Here is a 15,356-nt window from a genome sequence, read left to right on the forward strand (position 1 = left end):
TATGAGTAAAATTGTGGCCAGGAAGTTGTTCACAAAAAAAAAAAAAAAAAAAAAAAAAAAAAAAAAAAAAATGGACAAACAGGGACGAAATCATAACCCTCTCCCAACTTCGTTGGCGGAGGGAAAAAAATTTTCTTGCCACATACACGTCTCCAAAAATCATGTAAGACTTTCTCAATGCCCAATTTTTCGTACAGTCGAAGAAGAGAAAGACTGGATACGTTTTTAATAGGTAATTTACAACGTATATTCATACCTAGAATCTTCATGGAACATGTAGCTTAAAAAACATACCTGTAGTCAAGGAAATATTTACGTCCCACAATCACGCTTTAAGCTAGATGTCTGTTAATGGATTCAACAAACTCAAGAATGTATTCAAGATCTATATAGTAAAAAAAAAATAAAAGGAATGTGAAAATAAGTGATGATAATAACAACAATTTTGATGTAGATATGGATTAATATTTCTAAAGTTTGTTTTAAGGTAGGGATCATTCCTAAAAAACTATACAATGAATGTGAATAACATATAACGCTTTTACTTTCTTTACATATCTAAAGATTTGTTATAAATAGGTATTTCCCTCAACGTGAAGTCGTTTTTAATAACTGGTGGACAATCCCTAGAACTACATTCTGCCACATTCCTGAAGTTGCTTTACAACACTACAAAGAAGGCTAACTAGCAGCACGTCAGACCTCCCTACACACACTGTTCAATGCAGCTCCATCTTGCAAACACCATCTGGTCAAGTTAAGCCTTTTGAAGTCTTTACTCTCTTCTTACTTAAAACTCCTGAATCATATTCTTTTTAAACTTCAGTGAATGATCACATATATTTTGTATTCAACATACACACATCACTTCCCTAAAGAGGAGTTGGTACAACAATCTCATGGTTTCTACCAACAACTCAAGTTTCTTATAAATCTGTTCCATACATCCTGCTGCCTTTCTTGCTTCCCATGTTCTGCAACTTACATCTTTTTTCATCTTGCCATCATCTGCTATATTTATACTAAGAAACTTATAACTAGAGGCTGGAATTGCTTTGATGCATTGCCTTGGGGCCAAAATTGGAGGTTTTACCTGGATCGTGAACAGCATTGACCACACTAGACACTGTGCATGTTGCCATATTGCGATACTGCTCCATTGTTCACCTGCACTGCTTTGTTTATACTTAAATATATTTATTTATTTCCCTTTCATTACCGTTAAAAGCAATACCATGTTATTCTAATTTATTAGATGCTGACAACCACTCCTTGAAGCTAAGACAATGAATTGCAATACAGTTTCTGAAATAGTAATCAATAACGCTTATTTTGCTTTTACAATTAGGCAAGTTTCAACACCACATTTCAACCGTCCTCAAATCACTCCTCCAGTACATGTTTTATACACATTGCCAACATATTATCTGGCTTAACTTCTTAGTTATTCCATCCATATTCTTAAGTTATACCTAAGTATTACATGTGCATTGATTTGTAATGAGCATTTCAGCAATAATTTTGAAATATGCAGGTATATAACAAAATATACTGGCAATTCCCAACCATCAAAAAAATTCCAAAGACAAAGAAAGCATGATGTGATACAATCTCTTCTAAAGAAGATACAGATGACAGACATCGTAAGGTAACAATTACCACACAAAAACAGTGGTTGCAAAGTACGCAACAGATATGTAGGCTACACTTAAAATTTGGGACGTCTCAGTTTTCCCTTGACATTAAACAAGCTAACTACAGTAGTAAGTTCTCACTACCATCTACGTGGGTACATACGTGTGTGCATATTATATGTCCATGAAACAACACCAATATGCTAGAGGTCATACAAAGAAACTTATGTTTTTAGTCTTGAGCAACATTTTGTTTTCAAGCACAAGGTTTAGAGAAACAATGAAAGCATTTTACCAATCAACTCCAGACGGATTAGCCTGACATATCACTCGCTCATCGGTTTTAGGAACCTGGTCATGCAGAAAGGTCGAGTAAAAGTAAAAAACTGGGTGAGTAAACGGTTCAGTAGAAAGGGATGTAAATGGTTCTAGGTAGCGAATTTCTATTTTCTCTGGATTGATGAAAGGTGTAGAGTCACCCCAGACGAACTTCCCGCCAGCTTGCTTGTGTAAGTCCAGGTAGTAAGCACGTTCACGACCTACGGCAAGTTAGAAAACAGACGTGATTATTGTTATTATTATTATTATTATTATTATTATTATTATTATTATTAGCTAAGCTACACTGCTAGCTGGAAAAACAGGATAAAATAAGACTAATGGCTCCAGCAGGGAAAAATAGTCCAATGAGGAAAGGAGATAAGGAAATAGATAAACTATGAGTAGAAATGGACAATTGAAATAAGATATTTTAAGAACAGTCATCATCATCTCCTCCTACGCCTGTTGAAGAAAAGGGCCTCGGTTAGATTTTGCTAGTTGTCTCTATAATGAGCTTTTTAATTCAATACTTCTCCAGTCATCATCTCCTCCTTCGCAATTTATAGTCCTCAGCCATGTAGGATTGGGTCTTCTAACTCTTCTAGTGTCTTGTGGAGCCCAGCTGAAAGGTTGGTGATCTAATATCTCTTGGGGAGTGCGAAGAGCATGCCCAAACACTCATCTAACATTCATGATCTCCTCCAAATATTGCACTTGAGTAATCTCTCGTATAGTTTCATTTCTAATCCTGCCCTACCACTTAACTGTCTATATTCTTCTGAGGACTTTGTTCTCAAATCTACTAAATCTATTGCAGATTGTTTCATTGTCATACCATGACTCATGTCCATATAGTAACACTGATCTCACTAAACTGATATATAGTCTGATATTTATAGGCTATGTATTTTCAGGTGACTTGATTTCCAAATTTTACTTAACCTAGCCATTGTCTGATATGCTTTTTTCCAATCTTTCATTAAACTCTAATTCTAACGATCCTGTATTGGAGATCATAGTTCCTAAATACTTAAATGATTCTACCTCATTAATCCTTTCTCTCTCTAATTATATTTCATCTTACATTGCATACTCCATTCTCATTGTCTATGTCTTTCTTCTATTTATCTTCAGCTTAGCCTCGTGTGATATTTCATGCATTGTGGTAAGCAGGCATTGCAAATCCTGTGGCGTTCTGCTAACAAGGACAGCATCATTAGCATACTCTATCCAGTCCAATCCTTCTCAACCATCTCCAACTGTCTTACGCATTACAAAATCCATAGAGGATAAACAACATAGGTGTCAACACATTCCCTTGGAGTACTATGCTGTTCACTGGATATTCATTTCAGGTTCCACTAACATTAACTTTGCAATTGCTATGATCATGAACACACTTAAGAGGAATTCTATAATAACGCAGGTGGCTGGTGTACACAATCTAAAGCTTTTTCACAGTTCACAAATGTCATCAAAAGTGGATTTCTTTATTGTACGCATTGCTGTACAACATGTCTCAAAATGAGAATTTGGTCAGTGTAACTTCTACCTTTTCGAAATCCTGCTTGTTCATCTCTCAGCTTTTCATCAATCTTTCTCTGCATTCTCTTTAGAATAGGCATACTATATATTTTTATAACAACTGAATCGAAGTGTTATCTCTGTAATTATTGCAAACAGTCAGGTCTCCTTTTTTGCAATTTTTTGCAACACTCCTAACTCATGTTCACCAGGTTTTGTCTCTTCATGCCATATTCTACAAAATAATTTTGTAAGTAGTCTGGGAGTCACTTCATTTTCGGCCATTATCATCTCGGCAGTTCCATCGTATCCAGGGGCTTTCCATCTCTTTAGTTGTTTAGGATAGCTTCGCCTTCAAATACACTGAATTCATTCATGGGCACATCAAGGTTTTCCTTTGCTTCGAACAGTAACAAAATCAAAACACATTTTTCATACATAAACTATAAAAATAGATTTATGTCAGCCTGTTCAACATACAAATATCTCAATTAAAGTTACGTATCATTCAGAGAATTGTAAATTAATCCACCTGAAACTCATAATCAAATGATCAAAACTTCAATTCGAAAAGAATCTAGTATAGAGGGACTTCTTGATATAATCTAAAATACTGCATCATTCAGTAATGATAAAATTAGATGCTTAAAGAGTTAAATACTTGAATAATTCAGTGACTGTAAAATCTATATTTGTCAAATTTGTTTTCGTGCGGTTATGTATATGGCAGAATGGATTATGAAACACCATTAAATTTGAATTCCTATGGCATTTAATCTACTGTATATAATATTAGATGCTTAGATGTTTATCAGACAAAATTGAGAATAGTCAATATTTACTTAACTTGATTATTACAGAATCTGATCCTTTTAGTTGTCAAATTAACACTTAATCTTATACAAAATTCAATGTTTCCATTATTCAACATTTAAAAATCTGTCAACTTTATCTATAATCTAATGCACACAAACTTAGCAGCGAATTTAAGACTCAAAGTAAGTAGGAGTATTCACTAAATTTAATACTACGATCATTTCGTACTTTTATGAGTCATTACTCAAAGGTTTCACCACTTCTACAAGCTAATAGTCACATACATAATGCATATGGAAATGTATACTTACTAAAGAGAGACTTCATGACTTCCAGAGATCTGATGATGACCAGGCGAAATCCAGGAATCCTCTTACATGCTTCCTTAGCTGCAGGGAACGTCATCCAGGTTGGTAATTCAAAATAATAGAGTTGGTCCTTCTTGATTCCCCAGGTCCTTCCCTCGAGTGAAGCTAACAATAATAACAACAATAGTGATAATAAAGGAATTTTGACATAGGAAAAATCTATTTTTGGGTGAGATAGCCATGTCGTCCTGATGGAAGTTCCTATAGACAGCTTTATGCATGGGATATTTCTGCGAGTGATATACTAGAGAATTTTACCTGTAGAATTATCACAGGGTTACTAACCTCACCGCAGTGAATATCCCAAAAGATATCTATGTATAACAGGGATGTGTTTAAAACAACCACGGCTTTCCTTCCCTGAATAGAGTTAACCTTGTCTAGAAGGATATGGGATAGGATTGGATACGTGGGAGAGCCGTTACAAATCCGATACCAGTATGTTACTGTAAACACGTACGCTAGTTCGCCATTCCAGCAGCAGCCATTGACATAATTATGCCCTCACAGTCACACTGAGAATTTGGGAGGGTATGAAAAGTAACGGGCGGGTCCATCAAGACGACTTGGCTATCTAACCCGAAAATAGATTTTTCCTATGTCAAAATCCGTTTTTTGGGTTCGAGCCTTGTGGTCTTCATGGAAGTGTACCAGAAAATTAAAAATTCTCAGTTGTGGCATATAAGAATTTAACCATATATGTGCTATAGTTCCATTCAAATTAATTATGCGAGAAATTAAAATTTCTCCATAATTAGTGTATATAGTGAGGGTTTGTTTTATATTCTAAATATAATTACTTGGGATAAACGTCCAATTTCATAAGTGGAACATTGAAAGTTTTGTAAACCATGTTGGAATCAGAAAGTTATTATCACAGCCCCACACGTGATAAGGATATCTGAAAAATGTTAACTAGGAACACATACAGACAAATAAATAATCTGCAATAAAAGGGTTAAATAAAATAGGTACAGTACACTAAATTCTATTTATAAAGTTAGGTTCATTAAAAAAGAAACACTAAAAGATGTGCAATCTTTCACTATTTCAAAAGTAACCAAATGCAAAGGAATTGAACAAACAATATTTACATTCAATGTTTAAAAAGCAAGAACGGTTTACGCCAGTAACATCGTTCTGAATAGTGTAAAAATACAAATTCATACGATAAGTATAAATTCACCTTTTGACTCTCCATTATAAATATAATTTATAACACTATGTAAATTAAAAGAACATTCCACCGCTCTTTGTACACTATAATAGTCCCGTTTTCTACAGTCTATAAGAGTCCATATACAACCCTTAGAAGCTGGTTTAATCACACTACCAGCTGCCACAACAAAATGTTTAATCTCCTCCAATTGTCTTAAGTAGTATTTGAAAAACACTCTTGAAGATTTCCATCCAGTATAGGCTTGTAACCCCTCAAATAACATACACTGGAAGAAGTTTAAGGAAAAGGCAACTTTCCTAGGATCATGACCTGATGGCATACTATCCAGGTCTGCCCCTCTAATAAAGCAGGCGAGATTGTACCTCTAGCTGTTTTAAAGATAAATTAGATTCTTTGGTTTCCCCTTTAAAAAGTTGTCCATCTTTAAAAGCTACACTCTTTAACAGGTAAGTTTTAAGGCATTCCACAGGGCACAAAGAAGAATTTTCCTTAAGAGGGACGATCTTCCAAAGACCCAAACGTTTTGTGGGAATTTATTTTCAGCCAGAAAAGCAGGATCCGGGTATGAATTAACTTCTCCCGATTCTGAGAATTCGATGTGACCATCATCCCTTGATAGTGCCACAATCTCGCTGACTCTAGCACCAGAAGCCATAGCTAGTAAAAAGATAGATTTTCGAGTAAGATCCCTCAAATAAGCAGAATAATTATCTATTGAGGAGGCTAAGTGCAAGACTTTATCCAAAGACCGAGAGATGGTTTTAAGGGGAGCATTTGGTTTCAACTTAGCACAAGCCTTAGAGATGTTATTGAACATTTCGCTATCGAGTTCTATATCGAAAGCATAAGCGATAGGTCTGGACAAGGCCGATTTACACGAGGAAATAGTTGTGGAAGCCAGACCTTGTTCATGTAATGTGATAGAGAATGATAAACAGAAGTCCATTGTAATCGAAATAGGCTTATGTTTCTTAACAAACTCCACCCACTTCTTCCAAGAGGTTAGATATTATTTCCTTGTAGTAAAGGACTTGTACTTCTCTATAAAATCAATCCTTTCCTTCGAACTCTATATTTTCTTTTAGCAGCTAGGACAATAAAATCATGAGCTGAAGGTTTCCGTTATCCAAGAAGAAGCAAAAACAGTCTCCTGTTGAACATCTTGGGACATCACTGATGTTGGTAGAGCAGTGGTTCTCAAACTATGGGTCGCGACCCAAAGTTGGGTCGCGAGATCAATTTTGATGGGTCGCAGGGACACAGGAACATTAAAAGCAGTGCCATGGATTCTATTAATATAGTTTTGGGAAAGAAAAGCAGTGCCATGAATCCTGTTCGTTTAGTTTTGTGAAAAGGAAAAGCAGTGCCATAAATCCCACTAGTTTAGTTTTGTGAATGAAAAGCTGTACACATTATTTTTTTTTCCAAAATAAAGTGTATATATCATTGCATGTTTTCTTTCTCTTCACTTTACTCTGGGTCGCGAAGGAATGAAATGTTTCAAATAGGGTCGCTCATGAAAAAGTTTGAGAACCACTGTGGTAGAGGAATCTGAAGAGGGTTGAGTTCCAGAATAAGAGGGTACCAATTACTCTTGGGCCATTTGGAGGCCACTAATGCTGCTGTCCCCTTGAAGGTTCGTAGTTTGTTCAGGACCTTCACAAGGAGATTGAATGGTGGGAAAAGAGAAATGTGGGTCCAATGGTTCCAATCCAGGGACATCGCATCTATCCCCGCTGCTTCTGGATCTAAATTTGGTGCTACATAAGGGGAAGCTTCTTGTTGAAGCTCGTCACAAAGAGACCTATTTGCAGTTCCGGGACTTGCCCTAGAATGAACCAGAATTATTTTTTGTCCAGGGACCATTCTGTTTCCGGAGGTTTGAATCTTGATAGAGTATCCGCCAACACATTACAAACTCCTTCTAAATGAACTGCAGAGAGGTGCCAATTCCACCTTTTCGATAAAGTGACAATGGCTAGCATTACGTAATTGATCTGAGGAGATCTTGAACCTGTCTGTTGGTGCAGTGGACTATAGTCTTGCTGTCGAGAACCAACCTGATGTGGGAGTTGCTCTTGGGGTTCAACCTCTTCAGAGAGAGAAACACTGCCATAGGTTCCAGAATTTTGATGTGAAATTGCTGAAATGTGACTGACCACTGACCCTGTACTCTCCTGGAGGGAGTATGACCCCAACTCCCCACCCTTTTTCCGATGCATCCATGTGAATCGTCACTGATGGAGGCGGAAAACACAGGGGAATGTGTCGACAGTCTCTTGGTAGTGAACCATGGCTTGAGCTGTTTAAACAGAAAAGCCGGGGTTTCGTGGTGATGATCTCTTCGAGCATTTGATCCCTTTCTTCGTCAAACTCTCTTGGCAGCTTTGAGTCTTGCTTTCAGAATAGGGTTTGTAATTGCTACAAACTGGGTTTGTAACCACTGCAAACTGTAGTGAACCAAAGGCTCTTTCCTGATGACATCTGGTAATCGTTTTTGAGTGAAGCACACACCTGACTGATCTTGCCATTTCCTTCCTCTTGCCCAAAGGAAGAAAAAGGATATGTGACTTCAAATCCCTGTGCAGACCCCACTGGAATTCTTGAGCTGGAGTTAATCTGGACTTTGGGAGGTTGATGACTTCATGACTTTCAGAGCTGCGAGAAGACATACTGACTTCCTCGCAAACATACCAACCAGTCGTCAAGGTATACCGTAACTTGAAGACCTTTGTCTCTGAATTGTTGGACAATGGTCTCGACTAGTTTTGTGAAAATCCTTAGAGCTATGCTGAGTCCGAAGGGCATAGCTTTGAATATGTAGGACTTTCTTGCCAGTCTGAAACCAAGCTAGGAGGAGAAGTGCTGACCTATCCGAAGATGCCAATAAGCGTCGGTAAGATCTATAGGGACAACGTAGGACCCCTGGGGTAGTAGGGTCCGTATTTGTGAGATAGTTAGCATTTGGAACTTGTCACTCTGAATGAACTTGTTTAGAAGGGACAAGTCCAGTATTGTTCAAAGAGTTTTTGAATCTTTCTTTGGCACGCAAAGTAGCCGCCCTTGAAAGTTCATGGATTTCGTGCAATGGATAACTCCCCCATGGAGAAGATCTTACACATATTCTTCCAGGAAAGGTGTTGTTGGCTCTTGAACTTTGGCAGTTTCTGTCTCCATTTCCAGCCTAGTCCTTTTGTGGCTAAGCTGTGAGCCCAAGGATCAAATTTACATTGATCCCTAAAGCGGTAGAGTCTTCCCCATACCAGAAGCTCCTCATTGTCGTTTTGAAGGACCTGCTCCTTTATGTGTTCTGCCTCAGTTTCCTCGACCCTTAGGGTGGTCACCTCTTCTAAATTTTCCTCTTCCACTTGCACTTCTTCCCTCAGCTCCAATGGGACGAAATGTAGTAGTGGTCCGTTAGTAAACAGGATTGAAAGCTAGCGACTGTGTAACATACTTCTGGGGAACTGTGTACGCAGTCTGTGGTATCGTAGTTGCTGTAGCAATACTAACAGTAAAGGTCTTTTTACCTTGGAAGGGTTTCCTAGGTTTCTTGTCTTTAGGTTGAGGTCCTTCTCCAAGGGTAAATTTCCTCTTCAAGGACATGGCCCGTTTTTTGCATAAGGCTCTTGTTGCCCCACCCTCTGGGGAAACAGATATTTCCCCCAGATGTTAGAGTCAATCAAGTTTTTAGGCTCATGCCAAAATTTTAGGTTCATGACAACGTTTTAGGCTCATGCCTAACAGTTGCCGCTGCTGGGACGTGCTCCCTACAGGCTCTCCTGGCTAAAAAGAATGCGTGCAGATCACAATGGAAGGTAGCTAAATGAGTTTTAGCTAGAACCATGAAGAGGTCAGTTTTTTAATAGTTCCCTATGAGCATTTCTAAGTACGAATGGTGTGTCAAAGAAGCCGCCAGTCTTTCTTTGGCCTCCAATTCCAAACTTAAAAGATATTCCACAATTCTGGACAGTTTCTCATCAAACTGATAACCCCCTATATCCCTATCCAGTTTACCAACTATAAAGGTATGTTGGACATCTTCCCAACTCTCGGAATCATATGGGAGAGCAAGAGAAACGGGCTTGCACTTCTCTAGCATATGTAGAGAACTACCTTCCATTAGTGCCTTCTTAACAGCCTCCAGACTTTTGGAGGCAAAAGGAAAGCCAGAGTCCTTTGGAGCTATAAAAGTCGCTTGCCTTCTGCCAAAAGCAAAAAACTGTGTTGGTAAACTCAACCATTTTTAGCTTCTTTACCAATAAGGTTTTAGCCTTACCATGATCGAATATGATCGTCTCCTTAGGAACGGTATCACCCCTAATAGACGCCTCAGAATTCAACCTCACATAGCAGTGAAGGTAATTATCCATTGAGGAATAAAACTCCAAATCTGAAACTGCTTTAGAGCCTAATTCTTCACCAATATGAAGGTGCCCCTCACTCAGAACCATCTGTTCTGCATAATGCCAAAGATTCTTAGCCGAGAAGTCTGGTAGACTTGAGACTGGTGGCGCTTTGGAAGTTGGTGCCTGTTTTAGTGCCTCGATCTTCACCTCCAAGGATGCTTGACATTTTTTATACTCCGCTTGCATATTTTCCATGAATGCTTTCATGGAAGCCATAAACTCCAAATGACCAGGAAACAAAGGGGCAGTTAGAGTCAGAAGAGGAGTCGAAGATGAAGCTGGAGTAGCAGAGTCCAGGACTGGGTCAGGCAGTGGTATAGTAGAAATCTGCTCACTGTTGTTAGAGACCTCTAAAGCTCTTGTAGTCAGGAAGATCCTTTCTTTGTCTGACAAAACGGAAGAGGTTGTCGACATGTCAACATCCAGATTCATGTCCTTAAACGTGTCCTCTACTTCATGATCTGCTAAATCGAGTTGTAATACCGGGAGTTGCCCCGTAGGTATGTGATGTCCATACACTGAGGTCAAATCAGCCCTGGGAAATAGGAGATTCCTCATTTACACTAAAGGAAGATAGGGGGCACCTTGTTGAGAGCTCTTTTGGAACCCTCTAACCCTGGTCCTGTTGGTCTTCTGGCCCCATGCTTTCTCATCTGGAGAACTGTTGGTAGCATGGAATCCAGAGTGAAGGAGATCCTTACATATGCTGCGGTTAAATGGTTCCCACATAGTAATGGATACCTTTGCAACATGGCAATCAGCATGATTCCTGCAGGTCTTGTGGCCACAAGGCACCATGAGCCACCTGATGCAGGTTACCCTTGAGTACTTCATGCTGTCAGCAACCTGTAAAGATAGAAAAATTTCAACGAGTACGTTACCAACACAATTTTTTTTTATATAAATCTTCACATTGGAAATATAAAATTTATTTCCTCGAATTGTTAAGTATTCCAAAAAAATACACACCAAATAAATAATTCTACCTACTACTAGCTAAGACTACGGCTACACTACAAAGGGAGCTTACACCAAACAGCTCAAAATTCTATATAAATTCCAATAGTAAGGTACAATAAAGGGAAACAAAAAGAATCATACCAATAGAACACTTTTTCCCCAAAATTGGTCGATTAGACAACCTAAGGTTGCAAAATCAGATACTTGCCAACTTAAGGCAGCAAACAGCTATGTCTAGAATGGCAGCTGTGGATTGCCGACATGGGCCCATGGCCTAATCTTTCCTAACCTGGTAGGTTTATCAACGTAACACAGTGCAGAAGTGCTGCTAAAGTCGACATCCGACAGACAATCCCATAGGTAAATAGTCAATGGGTAAAAGGAAGAAGAGTAGGTCAGAAAAATTGACAGCTGGTAGAGCTAACTGCCACCTTCCTAGCTGTTAACATCAATTATAAAAGGAATGGGGTAGTTTGCCCATAAGTTCTAATGAGAGCCGTATGAAATGGCCAGGAGCCAAAGATTACGAGAAATCAATAAGAAATCCTGACAACTAGGTAGTATCCAACCGATCAATTTAGAGGATAATATTTCTCAAATACGTTTGGAAGAGATATTATATAACAACATCTTACTTATGAGATATCGTTAAAATATATATACTGTACCGGGTATCAATAAAAGATATCTCAAAAATCTTTAAACTACTCTGGTGTAACAAAGGAATTTGCTAACTAGAGTGGAGGGAAGGCAGTTTCTTTGTGTACGATTGTTAAGCTATGAATAGCATAGTATTTAAATCAACTCGGCATGATGGTTTAGGATAAAGCTAGCCCTATGCCAAGTGACAGAAAAAGAAAAAGGGATGAGGGAAAACACAGCCGAACAGAGTAAGGCAGCAGCTAAGGCAGCATAGGAAATGATCCTCCTCAATAAAAAATTGGAATTCCTTAGCCTGCCCATATTTTAGGCTAACGGCAATCAAGCCGACAAGTCTGGAACATATGGTAAATCTAGTAACCACAAGAGCCAGGAAAATCTAAACTAGGCAAAGGAACCATACAATCCTGTGGCAAGCAGGGGAGGAGATAGAGGGAAAAGCTAGCCTAGACATAGACTAGGGAAGACAAGCATGCAACAAACCAAATGCCTAACCTAGAATAATGAAAAATTGTAGGGTATATTATATAAAACACTTGAAATAGGCTAGCTAAGAAATTCATATAAATCACAGGAATTTGATATTGTGAGCTCCCGGCTCCGACCACGCGACTGAAGCAAATAGAAAAACGTATGCATCGTGAGAAATAAAAGGGGGAGACACGAAATTCTCACACAAAACAAACCAAAAGGTACTCAACTTAAGAGTTGAAGCAGAAGTAGAAGCATCCACTGTCAAAATCCACCAAAACTTTGAAAAAAAAAAGAAAAACTTCCAAGCACTTTACCAAAATGGCGCTGCGAAAAGGAAAGGCGAACCAGCGTACGTGTTTACAGTAACACACTAGTATCGGAGTTGTAACGGCTCTCCCATATACCCGATCCTATCCCATATCGTTCTAGACAAGGTTTACTCTATTCAGGGAAGGATAGCCGTGGTTGTTTTAAACACGTCCTGTTACATACACGATATCTTTCAGGATATTCGCTCTGGGGTTAGTAACCCTGTGATACCTCTACAGGTGAAATTCTCTAGTATATCTCTCGCAGAAATATCCAAAGTAGAAAGCTGCCTAGAGGAACTTCCATCAGGATGACATAGCTAGAGGCCAAAAGTAATTATTATAATCATGGATACAAACAGTAAGCCTGATAGCAATGATATTCATGCTACATTATTTTAAGATAGGCAATAATTTTTTACTTATTTTTTGTTGATTGATTGATTGATTGGTTTTGGATTTTCTGGTATCCTCATATCAAAGGTCATTGATACAGATATCATTTGTTATAAATAGATTATAAAAAGCAATTAGATTTAAAACCCTAAAAGCAAACAGTTCGGTATAAGAGTCAAATCTAAAAATGTCGTTAGTATCGTACAACACATCCTGCCTAAGAATCTTGGTAAGAATGAACCTGATATCGCCACTTTTAGCATCAAATATATATCTATTTCTTAAGTACTTACAAGTGGGCTATTCGGTCAATAAATGCCTCACACTCAGCACAATATGCTGGTGTTGGCCAGTTATCAAAAAATCTGTCAAATGTGTGACCAATGAAAAGCCGACAAAGCATATTCTCCCACTTTCAAGGCATCACATTATACCTCCATGAAGATATAAAACTGGTTATTTCCCTCATGTTATTGCTGCTGCCAAATGCTATAAAAGAGCCTCTTTATACTTGGTAAAAAATCATTACAGACGAAGGCATATATTCGTGGAAGCAATAAAGCTTCAGCTTCCTTGGCCACTCTATCTGTGCTGGAACACATCAAGACTGAAATTGGATACTGATCAGCTTAATAATAAAGAGCTACTTTCATGGGCAGGTTAAGCCCTTTAGAAGCCCTAAGCACTTAAGACTTTGGTGCCCCATGTGTATATGTGTAATTCAAAATATAAAATCATCAACCGAAAAATTTTATCCATCGAAATCAAACAAAACTAAAGTTACATTCTACTTTTTTAACTGCAGTCTTTGATCTGATCCTATAAACTTATCTTACGTAACACATGTGCATCTATACTTAATACGTAGAGATGAGACATCCAGCCTGCCTGGTAACCTATTTGCTCTGATGGTATTTTTGATATGCATAACTGAGAAAAGTAGCATTTAGCTGAACAATTTGTGACCATTAATGTTAAGAATATACAAAAGCCAATGTCTACATTTGGAAACACTCTCAATATATAAATTCAATGTCTACATTTGGAAACACTCTCAATCCTATCTTATAAAAGTACTTTATAAGGGCCAGCATGTCTGAACCTTGTTTGTATATTCTAAGTTAAATGAATCTTTGGTGCACATATGAATTGAAGCTCGGCTGAAAAATTACTAATGAAATCCTCAAGGTAAGCATTAATAAGCATTGAGAATACCTTTCAGTGTTAACAGATGAAGTGGCATTCTGTGGTAGTGGTTCATCACTTAGAAAAGAAAATCTTCTAATTTCTCTAAATGATACAAAACTTATTGCTGGCATTCAAATATACATCAGGTAAATCTCCATCATTGGGTACCTTCTCTCCGATATGTTTGTGAGTTGTAGCTGCTTTGAATTAAACATCTGGTAGCATTCACTTTGCAGCTGCTTCCTAATGATTAAATTTATCTCAAAATGCCCACCTGGTCACCCAATGATACATACAGATCTACACATGTTTGTTGGTCCACATCCTCATTTCTTTCAAGCTTGACTTACTCTGAAAATTCTGCAAAATCTAATTCCAAAACTTTTTACATGAACACGAATTCCAGCTTTTGCATTTTACCAGCAATATTATTTGCTTCTTTTCTAGCATCCCTCTTTTGCAACCAGTCTTCCACCATATCCTCTAGAGTCTAGTGCTTCTGAAATTTTACTGAAAAATTCAAGATTGCTGCTGCTGCCACAGCACATGCCTCCCATCTGGGATCAATGAGGGAGTTATAAATACTTTAATTTTCAATAAAACTTCTAAGCATTTTCCACCGGCTGGTTGAAACTGAACTATGGGTATAGAATAATCATACTGTAGAAAATGAATTAACTGTTTTAGCAGCAAACAAAACTTCTACTCATTATGTCTAGTGAATGAGCAGTCTATGTAAAATATAGCTTACTTGATTATTCCAAATTTGCTGCATCCCTTTCAAACACTCAAATATGTTCACAGTGCTGTCATAAGACTGACCTCTACATTTTCAAAAGTCTAGCTTAGATATATAACTCGAGCAATGCAACACCTGATTAACAATATCCTCACCGGTATGACTTTCCAACTGACTTATGAGTCCAAATAGCCATATAAAATTCAAATTTTCAATGATCCAAAGCTTTCTTCTGTTCCACGAAAAGTCAAGCCACGTTCAGCAAACATACTAATATCAACTATGACACACATCAAGACATGTTCCCAGTAATCATATTACCTGAATTTATTTCTTCAACTGTTGTCCCAAATTCGCACCTCTTTTGCAAGTTAAGTAT

At 37.9% G+C, this 15,356-nt stretch overlaps 1 protein-coding gene across 1 annotated transcript in view; it reads right to left on the reverse strand.

Moving 5' to 3' along the window:
* Nucleotides 1-1,242: 1,242 nt before the first annotated feature.
* The window catches only part of LOC137625003 (uncharacterized), a 16,690-nt gene continuing 2,576 nt past the window's right edge, over nt 1,243-15,356 (reverse strand). Inside the window, exons 3-4 of the mRNA XM_068355940.1 lie at nt 4,607-4,768; nt 1,243-2,173 (exon numbers count right to left, since the gene is read on the reverse strand). Coding sequence (XP_068212041.1) covers nt 1,926-2,173; nt 4,607-4,768 — 410 coding nt within the window. The 3' untranslated portion in view covers nt 1,243-1,925. The remainder of the gene's footprint in view (nt 2,174-4,606; nt 4,769-15,356) is intronic.

This window comes from Palaemon carinicauda, chromosome 31, assembly GCF_036898095.1.
Source record: "Palaemon carinicauda isolate YSFRI2023 chromosome 31, ASM3689809v2, whole genome shotgun sequence".
Classification (NCBI taxonomy): Eukaryota; Metazoa; Arthropoda; class Malacostraca; order Decapoda; family Palaemonidae; genus Palaemon; species Palaemon carinicauda.